Source organism: Chelonus insularis, unplaced genomic scaffold (genome assembly GCF_013357705.1).
Source record: "Chelonus insularis isolate UGA/USDA-ARS -01 unplaced genomic scaffold, ASM1335770v1 contig_397_pilon, whole genome shotgun sequence".
NCBI lineage: Eukaryota > Metazoa > Arthropoda > Insecta > Hymenoptera > Braconidae > Chelonus > Chelonus insularis.
The window spans coordinates 1,174,496-1,190,998 of NW_023276552.1; the positions used below are offsets into that span (position 1 = coordinate 1,174,496).

The 16,503-nt window shown below is 29.6% G+C and overlaps 3 protein-coding genes across 3 annotated transcripts in view; 2 read left to right on the top strand and 1 right to left on the bottom strand.

Annotated features, from left to right (window-relative positions):
- The window catches only part of Ance-3 (angiotensin-converting enzyme Ance-3), a 34,506-nt gene extending 32,919 nt beyond the window's left edge, over positions 1-1,587 (bottom strand). Inside the window, exon 1 of the mRNA XM_035084540.1 lies at positions 1,459-1,587. The gene's annotated coding sequence lies outside the window, so the exon portion shown is untranslated. The remainder of the gene's footprint in view (positions 1-1,458) is intronic.
- LOC118067676 (uncharacterized) lies at positions 1,531-11,355 on the top strand. Its single transcript, XM_035084543.1, has 4 exons — positions 1,531-1,663; positions 8,389-8,515; positions 9,437-9,535; positions 10,716-11,355. Exons 1-4 carry the CDS (start codon positions 1,655-1,657, stop codon positions 10,739-10,741), a joined length of 261 nt encoding a protein of 86 aa, XP_034940434.1. The 5' UTR covers positions 1,531-1,654; the 3' UTR covers positions 10,742-11,355.
- A 3,579-nt stretch (positions 11,356-14,934) lies between these two features.
- Positions 14,935-16,503, top strand: LOC118067736 (trypsin-like). Its single transcript, XM_035084654.1, has 6 exons — positions 14,935-15,098; positions 15,187-15,418; positions 15,498-15,654; positions 15,726-15,836; positions 15,914-16,060; positions 16,188-16,503. The coding sequence occupies exons 1-6, from the start codon at positions 15,032-15,034 to the stop codon at positions 16,479-16,481; spliced, it is 1,008 nt and encodes a 335-aa protein (XP_034940545.1). The 5' UTR covers positions 14,935-15,031; the 3' UTR covers positions 16,482-16,503.

The following is a 16,503-nucleotide window of genomic DNA, read 5'->3' on the forward strand; positions in this document are numbered from 1 at the left end:
TCAATTTATTGAGCTACAGAAACTTCATGTTTTTTTCAATGATTTATCAGCAGCAAACTACATATGGATTAATACTTGTAATTGTTATAGACATAAGTATCATCACTTAATTCGTCTAATTTTTAATGCATCAAATGAATTATTTATATTAACGTCATATATATCTAATTTAGTTGTAAATGTTCAGCATCCGGATTCCAATCCGGAGTGACTGTCGCAGGATACAAATGGCATTGAAAGACAACGAATTGCACGTGGAGAATATCTATTAAACTCACGCATTTTGCGTGATACAATAGACAGAAACAGTCGTTAGAATGGATTAATTTTTAATGAACAATTATTATGTAAGCTTTTGTTGATGATAAATGCATCAATTGTAAAGTGTAATAAGCATTTCTTTTTATGTTTTATCATCACTTAAGGAAAATTCGAATCTCTTTAAAACATTTTTATTTATTATTAATTAATATTTATTTGATTTTTTTAACTATCAAGAAATAATTATTGAATATAATCATATTTCTTTGAAAGCAAGTAATAATTCATTTTTTTTAGTTATTAAAATATTTTTTACACTATTGAAAAAATTAAAACCGTCTCGACACACAGTTAATATGCACAAATTTCGCAAGATGCAAAATTTTAATCCGTTTAAATCAACGCATAGTCATAAGAGAATTTCAATTATATCTGGTATTACAACTATTCAAATGAAAAATGATTCGCTTGATTGAATCTTTAATTTATTGATATCAATATGTATTTTCCTATAGCAGAAATCAATCTTCAACTGACAAAATTGTTCCTTTATTCTGTAAAATTATTTTTTTCTTGAATACATAACTCTTATCTTCAATTTTGAATAATAATCAAACTTTTTATTCAGTGAGGATTAATTAAAAGAATACAGCCAGCAATTCTTCACATCAATTAAATAACTAATTTTTTCAAATCATAATAACGATCGTCATTGACACAGTTCTTGTCATCAAATTGTACTCTTATCAAATCTCTATCAGACCTTCATCATCCCTATTGTCTTAACGTGTAACGTTAAAAAGCAAGCATCAATTACTCATTAATAAGAAAATGAGTCCTGAAGTAGCCTTCAAAGTATGTTTCTTCCGGTGAACGACAGATCAATTGAGATAAAACCATTTTCGCCCAGTGGTGGACGTTTCTCTCATGATCACGCGGTTTCGTCTCAAGGCTCGAGGGCAAGGGTCACCTTGACCGTCATCTTAGATAGAAGAACCGAGTATCTTGTAAAAGAGGAGGGTCCGTGACCTCCAACACGATATATAAATCCTAGCACAAATCCCCTCTTTACATCAATCGGAATAAATCCGTGCGGGAGTACTGATAATAACAGAACGAGGGAAATAGTCAGACAAGATCGACTGCAACTACTTGTTCTACAGAATAAAGAATTATCTACTACCTACGTATACTTACTCTAGAACAACAGACCTCCCACCCTCGTTCTCTTTCTCCAACCCTGAGTCTACATCACTCAACTCTTTCTCTCTTTTACTGTTCCGCACGCCCCGCGTGGTAATACAACCAACAGTTAACGAGAGTCTAACGCGGGAGGTAGCAGTTGGAATAGTCCTGTGTTCATCACAAGTTTCAACTAGATTTCAAGAGCACCATGAGACTCGTAAGTATTTGACAGAAAAATTGTGATTTCAATTGCACTGAAACAAAAAAAAAAAAAATTGTGATTAATCTTCTAAATGTTGAAGTGATTCTGTGAGAGTTTCCAGTGGTTTGGCGTGCAAAAATATTCAAACAGTGAAAAATAAAAATAAGCATTTTTATGTGAGATATTTTTCTCAGTAAAATCTTGGCGTTTCGCTCTGAATGAATGCACTAACGATTTTGCAGTTTCGCTTTACGAAAACGCGTGTCGCATACTCAGTGAAAACGAATCGAAAGTACATAGATCTATAAACACATATATATAATAATGAGATAAAAACATTGTTTCATAGTTTTTTGTTTATAAAGTGATTACGTCGGAAGTTGATTATTATATTATACAATATTACGATTAAATTATATGCTTAAATTTGCTTCACATCAATCTCCAGGGCAATACAAGTCTCTGGCCTTGCCTGCGGCTTATTGAACACTTGTTGTTGGGTACAAATGAGTCTGGAATCTATCTACGTGGTCAAGTAATCTAAGAATATCACACCTGGCATCTTGCTTGATTTTAACAGATTAATGGTGCTTTAGTATGCCTTTAAGGATTATGTCTCAATTATTAAAAGTCTATAAAAAATTCATCAATGCAATAACTTTTTTGATCAATTAAAAATACGAATATTTACACTTTCATTAACTTAATTACAGCTTTATCTTAATTATTTAACAATTAACTAACAATTAAAACTCATTTATTAATTTGATTGAATAATTATTCAATTAATTCATCAAGATAATTTATTATTCCGAAATAAAAAAGGATTAAATTTAAATGATAAATAAATAAGTAAAATGAATCGTCTAAACAAAATGGCAACTGGTTTATGGTGAATGGTGTTGAAAGATAAAAGAGAAGGACTTCAAGATTGCAACAGGGTGAGCTTACATATTTAAAATGAGGTCAGGGGTAGTAGCCTAATTAACGTAACCGATTAATTGGTCTTTAAATTGCTAAGAAAATGAGCATATGATTAAATAGTAATAAGCTAGTGGTGCTAAACAAGTTTAAAAAAGTAACCATTAAGATGAGGAAGTTGAACAAAAAGTGCTAATCATATATGCTTGATGGCTTTCTAACGATTGTCGTGTTTTTATACAATGTTTGACCGACAGCAATTCATATAATTTTTTTAACTACACTTCTGTCTTCTATAATTTTGCAATATTATTTGCATATTAGCTTTTATCAAACTAATCACATGTTCACGACTTGGGTACCTGCAAAACATTCTTGTTTGTTATTCGTATAATTTTTCTACATTTCTGTGTCAGACTCTTGACACTTCTTGGGAATGGTATTCAAGTATTTCAGTACTTAAATTCCTTTCATTCTCTAATGTTGTTTTATTCGCACAACTTATAATTTCGATCAATTAATCGAAAGTATGAAAATTCTAATTAATATTCAAAACATAACAACTGCAATTAAATAGGATTATATTATCAAATAAAATATTATTGAGTTGTTTAATATTAGTAATAAATTTACCTGGATTGCATGATATTTTTCCAATCAATGAACGACTTAGTAATGAATTTTCTGAATATCACGTGAATCCTGTAATTGATTTCAGTCCTTGAGTCAGTTTCAGAGGTAAAAAAATGCTTGGTAAATGGGCCGTTATGGAAAGAAAAATTCGCTACAAAACTTTACTACTTCCTTGAACCTCACGCAAACTCATTCAAATTACTGTGATTAACGTACTCACCAACCGCATCCACAATTAAACACACTAATCTACGCATTAAAAAAGATACCTTGAAAACACATAAGTACCTCCCCTTATTTTGCTTGCTTCTGACTGTTAATCATTGCATAAAATATACAATGTGTTTTCCAAAACAGTTTTCTGAAAGAAAACATGTTAAAATTAAACTTGATCATCAGCTAGAGGTACATAAATTCAAATTTCTATACTCTCTGAAGCATAACCTATGGAATAAGATTAAGGTGTAAAAATAATTATATAAAAATTAATTAGTAAATACTTTTTCGCAAATAATAATAATAATCATCATCACCATCATCATCGATAACCTAGTTTTTATGTTAATAAAGTTTTTGTAGGAGAAACGACAAAAATCCAATTCATCCATTCACCCTCTTCTTTGAAGAAAGTACTTTCTCCAGTTTCGTAAGCTTATCATGATATTCACCATAAAATGTTTATATTCCAATTCACACATTAAAATAAAATACGCATTTTTAATGACTTCTACTATAATTTTAATTGCCTGTCATATATCGTTAGCTATGTTAGTAAGTCATTCGAATGAATCTTTAATAAATAATTATTGCGTTAAAGATTGCACCATCATAACAGTTAATAAATTTGTGTGAATTTTAAATCATAAATAAATTTATAAAATTTATAACTAATTATACGCTATCTTTAATTAATCAATTCATGTAAGTTACTTTCGCAATTAAATTTGACAGCGGGCTATCTGAAAGTTTATTCCGGAATAAACGAAACAAGTGTTAGAAGCACTGGGGCTTAGCGGTCGCGAGCACAAGACCACTCTCTTCCGGCAAGTGTAACAACGTGTTAGTTGTGTGTATTATATCTTTTCTATCTCGAAAATTCATCTACCGTCACGAGAGAGTATCGATAATTGATCAAATGCAGGATGGTGCATTAGATGAAAACGGCCATGAGTGAAGTCGCATAATAGCTCGTGACTAAGAGATTCGTTACAGGTTATATGACCGACGTCATTAGTCTCTATAGACATTTATTTGTGCATTTATTTTACTCGAATAGCTATCTTAGGACGCAATGTAGGTACACATATGTGCCATTGGTACTGAACTAAACTTACGTTATGTCTTGATCATTTATTATACATACAATTTATAAGACCGTTTATGTGAACGATTCTCTATTTTGCATGAGATTTTCTCCATATACTCAATGATAATAACAATAAAACAAGTAGATCGAGAACAATTCTATGGCTTGAATGGGGAAACTTGATACCCAGGTTGCTCTTTATATTAGTAAATAGTCTGCAGACCACAAAGGTTTGGTCTGTAAACTGGATTGTATTAAGCAGACTTACAGCAGACATGGAATAAAAAGGGATATTATCCTCGTGACGCTAAGATATACATTTATTATGATGTTGAAATATTATTTTTATCATTTAAAAAAAAAAGAGAAAATTATTTTTAGTTGCATAAAAAAAATAGGTTTAGTAAATAATCATTTGTATGATAATTTTTTTACATCGTTACAACGATTTCATAATAAATATTTATATTAATTTTTTATTTATAAATTCTCAACTCTTAATGATATAATATCAGGTTGATAATGAGCACGAGAATTGCATAAAAGCATTTGTTTGAATGAAGAAAAAAAATGTTTAACATTTCCATTTGTTTTTTTAACTTTTAATTGAGTTGTCTTTGGTAATGATATTGCAGACAGTTTGATCGTTCAACAATGAAATTAAAAGTGAAAAAAAAATATCTATATTATTACAGTAAAAACTGTTGATAATTATTTGTAATTCGAGAGAGAAAGTAAATCCCAATGAATCAGCAATTTTGTTATTAAAAATTATTTTAAAATGACATTTCACCAAAATAACTTGATTACTTTGACAAAGGTCTTGAGTATTCCGTGACTGTTTCACACTCGTGAATCCGCGCCCATCACTAGGTAATTCCTTTCAAGGAAAGTAACATTAGTAATATATCACGTAGGAAGAATCTCATGGGTCACGGTATCGCACATGTGTGCCGTACATTTTATCTTGACCTCGCTAATTCAACTAATTCTTTTTTTTTTAAAAAAGCGACTAAGAAACCCATTAAATAAACCTGCTATTTTTTTCATTAATTGAAAAAAAATGTTATCACTTTCAACTTGTGAAAATGAATTTTCTAAAAATTTCGTCTTTGGCCTTTCGAATGAATCATATACTTGCAAGATACGTGAAAGTAGTTTTAACAGTGGAAAAATTCAAACCCGGATAATATTCCTTATCGAGTAATGATCATACACTTTAAAGTAATAAATGCTTATAGAATGTAAAAACAATTTCACTTCAATTCGAACAATAGGTTTCGTGTGATAAAATTAATTAGTATCAATTTCATAGGTGTATCTTCTTGTATAATTGTATATTTATATATTATTTTCTGTATCAATAAAGCATGTTTTCACCTAGTGTTTAAATAATTGGACTAAAAAATATATCATGACACTTCAAATCATTACGCCCGCATATAACCGAGTATAATAATAAAATAATTACTGTTACTTGTCATGAGGGCGTTTCTTTCATAAATTGTATCTATCGTAATGCATAAAGGACGCGCAAACACGCGGAGACACTAACGATACACGCAGGATACTTATAACGGTTTCATCATCACACACTTTACGTAACGGTTACAGAAACGAAGAGAAAAAATAGTACGCAATCATCCATATTTTAGACTCCTCCTTGTGTCTTTAACTGCTCATCTAATAGTCCGCAGGACGCTTGGTAGAATAGATTTACGATCGAAATCATAGCCTGCAAGCATAAATAAATAAATAAAAAAAAAAAAAAAGGAAATAGTATGAATCCGGAACTCATCAAATATTCCTTCGAGCCATAAAATTGATTTGGCGAACTACAGCAATAATCATTTGGTACGCATTCTTTGTTTTATATGTTTGAATGAGAGTTCTAAAATATTTGTTTTGTTGTAATTATAGCCCATTGATTGCCTTCCGACTGATTCCGTTCAATTTATTGCTCTTTTAAGTACGCCATATATTATGTTGTAATTAAACTTCAAATGTTACCTTATTGAAAGATATTCAATTATTAAAATTATTGTTATATCAAATATTTTACTTGAAGAGCCTAAAGATAATAATTCTTTTTTATTACATCATTAAATTCAATTCAACTCTACACGAGAGAAAAGAATCGTTATTATAATAATAACATTGTAGTAGACAAATTAAAATAATAAATGCCATTGACTCTATAATTTCACTTATATTCTTTTATTTTAATGGTTGAGGTACTAGTAGTTACTTCGTGTGCCATTGAGACTTAGTTGTGGGTAATAATTATCTAATTTAAAATGACATTTATTTTATAATATTTTCCAGTGATTGCATTCTGATAGTTTTCTACATAATCTATTTTTTTTTTGTATTTATGTATATCAGGATTTTATCTGTCTTGTCAACAACCCTGTTTACGAATATATTATCAGAAATGTCGGATCAAATAGGATGTGAAACCCTTCATTAAATGATCGTTATGCTGTCGATAAATTGGCAATTCTTGGATTATATTGTAGTTACGCATATATACCTCGGATCGTGTGAACATTCTTAACCTATTAACCGCGTTTCTATGCATGTTTTGTTACACTGGGAATTACAATATTTATCATGTATCCTCTCACGTAACTACTAGGCTATTAGGCTAATCAATAAGCTCAAAAAATGCAGGATAATTATAAAAATAGGTAAACTTACCATGCAAATGCTAATCGTCGTTTGACATTTTTTTAATAAGTGTTATTACAAAATATCCACTGGAGAAGGTTTCACTATGATTTTTGTTGAAGCGAATACACATAGATAAGCGATAAAGATCGCGTTAGACTGGGTAGAAAATTTTCTCCGCATAATGCCTGATAAAAAAAATTATCAATTATATAACTACTAAGGATATTCACATTTTAGAAGACATTAATTATTCAACAGTGAAATAGGCGCATTAAGTCGGAGATTAAATGTATGACTCACCTTAACTGCAACGATACTCTTAGCGTTCTTGAAACTGTCAATTAAAGCAGCTTCACCGTGCCCCAGATAATGTCTTACAAAGTAAAGGTTTACAACCTCATTTAGATATCGAATAATTATTTCATTTTATTTTTTTTACCGTTAATCAATCATTAAAACTTTTTTATTCATCTCAAAGTTGCGAATAGCGTTACGTGACGCCATAATTTTGTTACTTTTTTGCGTCTCAAAAAAGCTTCTAGAATTATGATCATTTTTTGGAGAGTATATTTGCTTTAAATCAATTATTTTATAAGAGACTTAAAGATTTTGTTTTAGTTAACAATAATTTAAATCAATAAGAATTTTTCCTTCAATATTTTTTACCTTTTTTATGATTAAATACAACAAACGCTTAGACACGCTTCGATGCTTACATGACGCCATAATGTGTTCTGAAGTACAATGAGACATCTTTATGGCGCCACTTCACACTATAAACTTTCAACGGCTTCAATTTTGAACAACGTAGTTAACCGTTCCTCCACCGGCTCATTCCATTATTTCCGGGAAGATAGATCAGTGATAAATGTTATCTCGGTCTTTATTTTTTAATTAATAGATAAAATCAGTTGTTACAAATAATAAAATGTAACCTATATGACATAACAAAAAAAGTGTGATTTATAATAAAATTAACCTGATTGCTTTAAATTTAAATCGTAAATTTTCATTCGGGAAAAACTTAATGTTTTCCTCAATTTCAAATTGATTATTAGAGAAATTTATAGCATTTGTAATAAATTGACTACAGACAGTTTAATTAAGGAAATACAGCTGTAAAAAATGAAAGGAATATTTAAAGTTATTTAACATAATCTATCATAGTCAGAGATAATTAAACTACATTGAGAAAATTTTTTTCCAGATTGCCATAATATTTTGCTGTACAATATTATCGAGTACGATGGCTCAGGACTACAGTCAGCTTTTTGCTGGCTTTGGACCCTACTTCCGTGCTGTAACACCAATGAGAGATCCACGATCCAACACCGGTAGGTTGCTTGCACTCATCCGTTAAATGTGATGATGTGAAGGATAATTTGTATTCTGCTAAACTTCCGGAGTGAATGTCTTCATCCATTAGAAAAAGCACTTTCTCTGATATATTGTTACCACTAGTGTTTGCTAAAACCACGTGAGTGATCTCAATTGTATGGTCTATTGATCTATGCAAAGAGGCTTGATATTAATGCAGATTATATGTATACTGACATATCTACACATCATGTGTGTTTTGTTTTTATCTAAGAGCAATCTATGACCTTCATTTCACGTTTGATTACATAAGATGATAGTTTTATTATCTTCAAGATTTAGTTACTACATATTGTAAGCGTATATGCAGTAATGACAAATTAATTTGATAAAGTAATAAGAATAAATTAGGCTAATTAACTAGTTTATATGATACGCGTTCGAAAAACTAGTTTTTAAACGTTTCAGTAACTACTATTTGTTTATATGGATATATATTTCATACAATTAAGTAATTCAGTGCAACTGACTTTTTCTCTTTATTTCTCCAACTTTCTGTTCGTTGAAAAACTCATTTTTAGCAAAAAAAATTTGCCAATGCAAAGTTATTCAGTTTTTTGTAATATTTTATAACTCTTTCCTATTGATTTAATTCAACAAGTAGTCTGTTAAGTGTTTAGAACATGGAGTGCAAAAATAGTTTGAATACCTAAAATTGGAAGCTAATATATCAAATCGTTGAAGTGTAAAAAAAGTAATTTTTCAACGCGATCGACAGAAACGAATAACTTTATTATTCTGATTTCAAGTAATTTGACATGAACCATTACCCATACTTTTGATAAAAATCGCATGTCGTTTACTCAACACATTTTTTTGCAATTAGATTAAGATCTTATTGTAATAACAGAATGATTGTTTTGTGTCTTTTATTACAGGACCAGTTTTATTCCCACCTGGACCACAATCGAATAATGCTGAAACTAGTGGAGTAATCGTTGGAGCAAGTGGATTTGGATTTGTGCCACCAAACTCAGGTAAAGGAATCCGTGGTCGATGAGAGTTAAGGAAAAATATTAGACACATTTAATTGGACTACGGATAAAGTTGCAGAAGAGCATCGAGGAAAGGATGATTGCTTTTCATATCTCTGATAAATTAAAAAAATTCTTTTCAACTCATTTACCATTTTATTCCTTAATGATCATCTTCATCATTATCTGTGTTATTTTAAATTCCTCATTAGTAATATCTATTAGCTAATTGAAGTAATATAGAACTAGTTAAATTAATATTAAATTACTTTTTCAAGGCTAGCAATAAAATGAAACCCTGATCCACTTCCTGATTTCCTTTTCTATATAGATAGAATAATAGTCTCCTTGTATCTAAAAATGGTTGTAGATTAAGAAAAAAACACTTGGGCTAAAATAACTTGGGAGGTCAATAGTTTGTAGTTAGTAACTTCCTGAACTTTATATTCCTAATAACTTGTAAATAATGTAATGTAACTTCCTTCAATTATTTATAAATGTCTAAAACAAGTAATATTTCTTTATTGCACAAAATCCTTATCTTCTGTATTATGAAAAATTAGATTAGTATCCTTAATAAGTGTAATAAATAATAACTTTCATGTATGTGTTTATTATCCTGATAATGCTTATTTAAAATAATTATATAAATCGATTGAAGAGTTTCTCACAAGTTTACATTCAGTAAAGTTGTAATTTAAATCTTCTGCAAATATCCTCTCACTCTTCCTGGTGTTGAAGAAGCGAAAGCGATACTTATGGCTTGAAGCATCACAAACTTGTTTGCTTCTTGGCCTTACTAACTCCTAGATGTGAATGTGCAAGTGTAACGGGTTACACGAGGTCGTGGAGCAAGGTCGGAATCTCTTCTTTGGTGACCTCGGATGAATGCCTTAGGCGATTCGGAGCAATGATCTATGAAGCCTGGCCAGGGTCAAGATCGAATGTTGACGAGTTAATCACTTCCGACAACTTTGCTAACTTTACATCCACCATTATCATTACCTCATACTGTAAATAGTAATCATTGCAGTTGACTTTCATATTGAGTAATTTGTTTTTCCTTTCTCCCGTAACGTTTATATTTCTGTAAAAAAATTTTTTTTACGATTTAAGATAAAATATCAAGGTAAAACAATGTGCATACGTGACCTCAAATACTATTTTCTCTCATTTGTTTCAGGCTTTTTTTCGTACTACTATGTTTAAAGAAACCTTGAGTGCTGCAATCATCGGAAGCTATCGTCTCATCCTACCAAAAAAATAAAAGGACTTTAAAAATCAATCGTGGCCTTGAAATGAAGAGATACATGACCTTGTATTATCTTTTTATGAAATTAAGAAGAGGGAAAAAAAATTTCATTTATATTTCATTAGTATCGATGACATTTTGGTTTATTTTTATTTTGTCATTCTTATCCCAGATGAAGGAACCAATTGTGCAATTTCCACGTACAGTTATAAAGTCTAATGATGCAATTCTTTGATGTGAATTTATTTCAAGAGCCACTGGATTGAATTATCGAAGGCAAACAACGACGAGGGGTTTCCAAGTGAGTAAAAGGTGACGTACGACCTTCGTTAGTAGAATAAGAGAAATCAGTACTGGATGCTGACTGTCCCAGTGAACCTTCTTGCTTAGGACTTTTATCATACCATAGAAAATATTCATTGTCGACTGGCAATGAGGTCAGTTAATGATCTCATTACCTTTACAATACAGGTGTTTGGAATATAGATCGTCGAAAGAAAAAGTTTATTAATAATAAAAATTTTATTTGTAAAAATTATTCGTAAAAAATTATTGCATTGCATGGAAAAAATTTAATAATTTAAATGCATTAATTTTTTATGAGTTATAATTTATAATATAATTTAATATAAATGTTATTTATTTTTATCACAAAATATAGCTAAATAACAATTTTAAAATAACTATTCTCTAATATGTGAATTTAAATAATAATAATAGCAACACATTAACTATTGGTGTATTCATTACGTTATGTTTTGAATAATTATCAGCAAAGTTATTTTCATGTAGAAAGTCTATTCGACATCTTTTGAGTATAAAATACTTATGAAGATGTTAGAAAAGAAATTAAAAGAGAAAGAATAAAAAAAATTTAGTAGCAGTAAATATATACTATGTAAAAATTTCAGTGACTTCACTCGGTTGTAAATCTTTCTTGGTTACAATTATATTCCATTATTTGTGACCAGATGTTTAAACGTATGTGGCAAAATGTGCGAAAGTTTTTGTGCTCATTGGTGACTCGAGTATTCAAACTCATTTCATCGTTTAACTTCCAAGACTCTCACTTTTTATTTAAGGTTTAAATTGCTAGCTTATGTTCATTTTTATTAAATTGACAAAAATTAATAGAGCAGAATAAATGTCATAAAACATAAAAGGTATCTAGAATATGTAAAACACTTTATGTAAAGCGGCACATATGACTACATATTTAAATCAGGAAAAAAGGAAAACTGATTGAAAGATAACATGAAAACTGTATTGAAATAAAATTGAGTAAGAAATGAACAACGTTTTGAAAACTCTGAATGGATTCTGGTTTTTCCGGTTTGGAAATTAGCCAAACTATTTTGACGAGCTCGTGGGTACAATTTTTTTTTTGACTGTCAAGATGAATTGCATTAGAAAGGAAAGTGCACCCAGAATATAATATTTCAGTGAAATTGATATGAACATGATCAAGAACCAATGAAACATAAAATTGAAATGGCACATGAAAAAATATTAATATGCAAGAAATGGTACTCGATATAAAATAATATTGAGCGTTGAAGCAACACAATAAAATTTTCATGATTCTAATACACTTTATAAGCGCCTTATAAATTATAATAAAATTTCACGACCAAGATATAAATCAGTCTTGTTTCGTACATACATAAACATCGACTAAAGTTGCACGAACGACCAACTTAGTGCCGTTCTCGCGATAATGCTGATAAATTGGAGTCATTACGTGGTTAACCATATTACACAATAATTCTATAAACGTAAAGTAGTCAAAAAAATATTATTCCATTGTCTTGAAAATTGAAAAGTTATGGCCAAACCATCTATCACAGTATGTGAAAAGATTTCTTGATAATATTGACTATGAATGTAATAGAGAAATATGAACTTGAAGCATTAATATTTTATTTAATTACTATTATATTATCTGCCATTATATTATCAACTATTAATAAAAAATCAAGGTGCTTTGGTTATATTTTTGTTAATCAATCATCAGCTAATTAATCCGTTGACATAATAAAAATCATTCTGAATAAAATAATTTATTATTAAAATTGGAATGATGGTGATTAAAGATAATGTGTTTAAAGTTCATGATAAACAACAACGTGGTGCAGATTTAATAAGAGACCAATATCTATTAACCGTCACTTAGCTTGGTAAGAAAATCAATGTGATACATTTATAATACTTGGCATTCTTGTTGCACTATCTCCAGCAAAAAATCGCACGTGCCAAGATCTTATCAGCATATAATTTTGTGACATTATTTTAATAAAAAATCGTTTTTTTCTCACCTTTAATTTCATCTGTAATTTATTCTGGTATTTATATTAAGCTATAAAATTGTGATTTCATGCTGCGTTTAGATATTAAATATATCCATTAAAATTTATCTTGTATATACGCTAACATATTTTGACCTATAAACACACTCCTACGCAAATTATGTAACACCAAAACAGTACCAGCTGGCGAATTTAATTCATACAAAACAAACCCTGGCAAATCTTATATTTCTTTTCTATTAATTTTTTTCCATTATTTCGTTGGCTGAATTATATCTGTTTTTTACTTTTTTTTGCTTCATGTCAATCAACAAAGAGAAGTCTTTTCTAAAATCAGCACGCAACATTCGTGCGTGACGTATGTACAGCTAGCAATGTAACTGAAGGAACTCGAGAGTGTTGTACTGAGGTCCAGGGCACGTGATTATGTGATTACATAATACGATCTTAATCGTGAAGGAGCTCAGGCTCACTGGAAACCTACATGTCTAGTAGACCATGAAGCTCACGATGTTAAAGGAAATATCAATGTGAATAACTGAGAAATGAGCTGGGACATTTGTATGCGTATGAATTGCGTGGATGTCCCAATAAATTTAAGAGTTCTCGGTCACGAAAAAAGGAAGAAAGGTCATTTTGAAAAGTCAATAAAGGCAGGAATGATCTCTTGCTATACTTATGTAGAACTTGATTATTGATGCCAGCATTTAATTACGTGATTCATTCTGTCGAGATCATTTTAATATTGCTCTTTAGTAGAGTAAATGAGAGTCATGGGAAAAATATGTAGGCGCGTGAAAATTATTGACCACGATCTATATAATAGAGCAACTATTAAGAATAATGAAGGTATCAATAATATTATCCCTATGTGATTGTTTGATTGTGAAGTATAGTAATTGTATCGTCAATTTAATTTTTATTCTGAATATAAAGCTATAGTTAATTAATAGATATCAGAATGTTACATAGAATTGATTGATTAATGACAGAAAAATTTATTTTATGATAAATTGTTTTTTATTTGATTTAAAACATGTCCAGATTTTTTTTTTATTGGAAACAATAATTATATCCTGGTGTTCTAAGATAAAAATGCTTCAAGCCAATTTATTTCAATCACTTATTGATTTAATCTTATAATAAAATATAATAAATGTGTTTATAAAATTAATCAATGGCTTTTATTATTGATAAATAGTAATTCCAAGATAATTTTGAACCTGCTCATATCTTGATCTTGTATTGATAAGAGGGGAAGTCCATCGATAATTGTGTGACTAACTGATTATATTAATATTTTAGTGTTAAATGATAGTAAACTATAATTTATCAAAACTTGTTTCACTGGAAATAATTTGACTGCATTTTTATGTGCAATTATTAGAAATTTCAGTTTTGCAAAATGATTGCTGATCATGTCGTGATCGATTTTATCATAAGTAAATGTCATACCAACTGGAGCTAAATAAAAAATAACAGAACACTTCTTTACCTTCAGCAGTAAATGTCAAAATGAAATATTCAAAATGATAATATTCTTGAAAAACTAACTATCAATAAAATATTTTTTTTTCAAAATAATATAAATAAAGTTATTGTTACTGTATTCATCATCAACTTTATTGTACAATATTCTAAAGCGTAAAATTGCATTAATTTTAAACAATAATTATTTGAGGATTATAATAGCATTTTAATCTAAGGTGCAATGAAGCTAAAACATTGCAACTAAAATAATATTAATAAGTAAAATAAATGAAAACAATGAATGTCCAATTCTTAGTAATATAGCCAATGTCAAATCATTGATAACAGATCTAGATAAATTGTCTCTTCAGTATTGATAATAAAGTTAACATACTGAGTATCATTTCCACTAAGTAGACCTAGTGATTTGCCCAAAGATAGTGAACGTTTCAAAAATAACGATATTCCACGATGATTTTTAAATTAAGTGTATTCAAAATTGTAATATTATTCATTTTCTCAACTTATGAGGTTAATGGTAATTTTGATTCTGTCTATATTTTGTTTTATGACTGCCATAAATGTGGATTTGAATCAGTGAAAAATAATTAATATACGTATTCAAGGTGAAAATGATACAATAATATCAAAATCCACCCCAAAAATGACTACATCAGTATCAGCAACAGAAAACATATTAGCGAGAATGGAAGGTCGGATAGTCAATGGAGAAGCAGCAGAACTTGGACAATTTCCTTATATGGTTTCAATTCAAAATCTTATTGGCAAGGGACATTTTTGTGGTGGTACTCTACTGACTGACAAATGGGTTATTACTGCAGCTCATTGCTTACACAGGTGATTAAATTGTATCATTCACCATTTTTAATAGTAAATTATGATTATATAAAAAATATATAGTCTGAATAATTTATAGGCAAGGTGCTGTAAATATACCACTTCAAGTCGTTGCTGGAGAAGTTAATCTCAAGCTCTCATATTCTCGTCACAGACAGACACGTGAAGTTAAGAAAAAAATTGTTAATCCCATGTATGATTACAATATGCTTGCTAATGATATTGGATTATTATTGGTAATTTAAAAATAATTAAAATATATATTTATTAAAGGTGATTGAAAAATTTATTAAATCAATATTTACAGTTAAAAATACCATTTATGCAAACAAGCTACGTTTCACCAATATCTCTGCTCAGAACTGTTCCACAACCAGGATCTCTATGCACTACATCTGGCTGGGGATATACTTCTGAAGTAAAGAACAAAAAAACAATTTTTAATTTTTTTCTATGATCATATGTGATCTATAATATTGATTGAATCTGCTCCAGAATGGCTCCATTTCTGATGTCTTGATGTATGTCAAGTTACCTATAGTCGCACCTCGTGAGTGTCAAAAATTGTTAGCAGGAATTATTTATGTTTCTCCTGCTTTAATATGTGCTGGATTTTTTCATGGAGGCAAAGATGCATGTCAGGTAATTTATTAATTAAATTATACGTAAAAAAAAGTTTTGTTAAATGCAATTATATATTAATAGATATTAAGACACATTAAGATGTTGTTTGCATAGGGAATGATAAATTTATTCAATTTAATTACAGGGTGACTCAGGTGGACCTCTAGTATGTGATAATTCACTAGCTGGAATAGTTTCGGGTGGTCGGGGATGTGCTCGCCCAAGACTTCCAGGATTTTACACAAGTATTCCTGAGTATAGAACTTGGGTAGAACAAGTAATGGATTCTGGAGGTGATAATGTAACATATCATGGGGTAAATAAGCATCCTTCATTATCAATAAATTCCTTAATGCCTGATAGTTCAAGTTCACTTCAAGCAAGTATTTATTTTATCTTTACTTATTCGACACTTGTAATTCTATTTATAATTACGTGAAATTTGTAATGACAAATAAACA

Bases quoted from the DNA above. Each gene is read 5' to 3' on its own strand.
- LOC118067676 (XM_035084543.1), top strand. The intron at 8,516-9,436 runs GTAGGTTGCTTG...CTTTTATTACAG, and splicing joins AGATCCACGATCCAACACCG to GACCAGTTTTATTCCCACCT. The intron at 9,536-10,715 runs GTAAAGGAATCC...CATTTGTTTCAG, and splicing joins ATTTGTGCCACCAAACTCAG to GCTTTTTTTCGTACTACTAT.
- LOC118067736 (XM_035084654.1), top strand. From the start codon at position 15,032: ATGATTTTTAAATTAAGTGTATTCAAAATTGTAATATTATTCATTTTC. The intron at 15,419-15,497 runs GTGATTAAATTG...AATAATTTATAG, and splicing joins GCAGCTCATTGCTTACACAG to GCAAGGTGCTGTAAATATAC. The intron at 15,655-15,725 runs GTAATTTAAAAA...CAATATTTACAG, and splicing joins ATGATATTGGATTATTATTG to TTAAAAATACCATTTATGCA.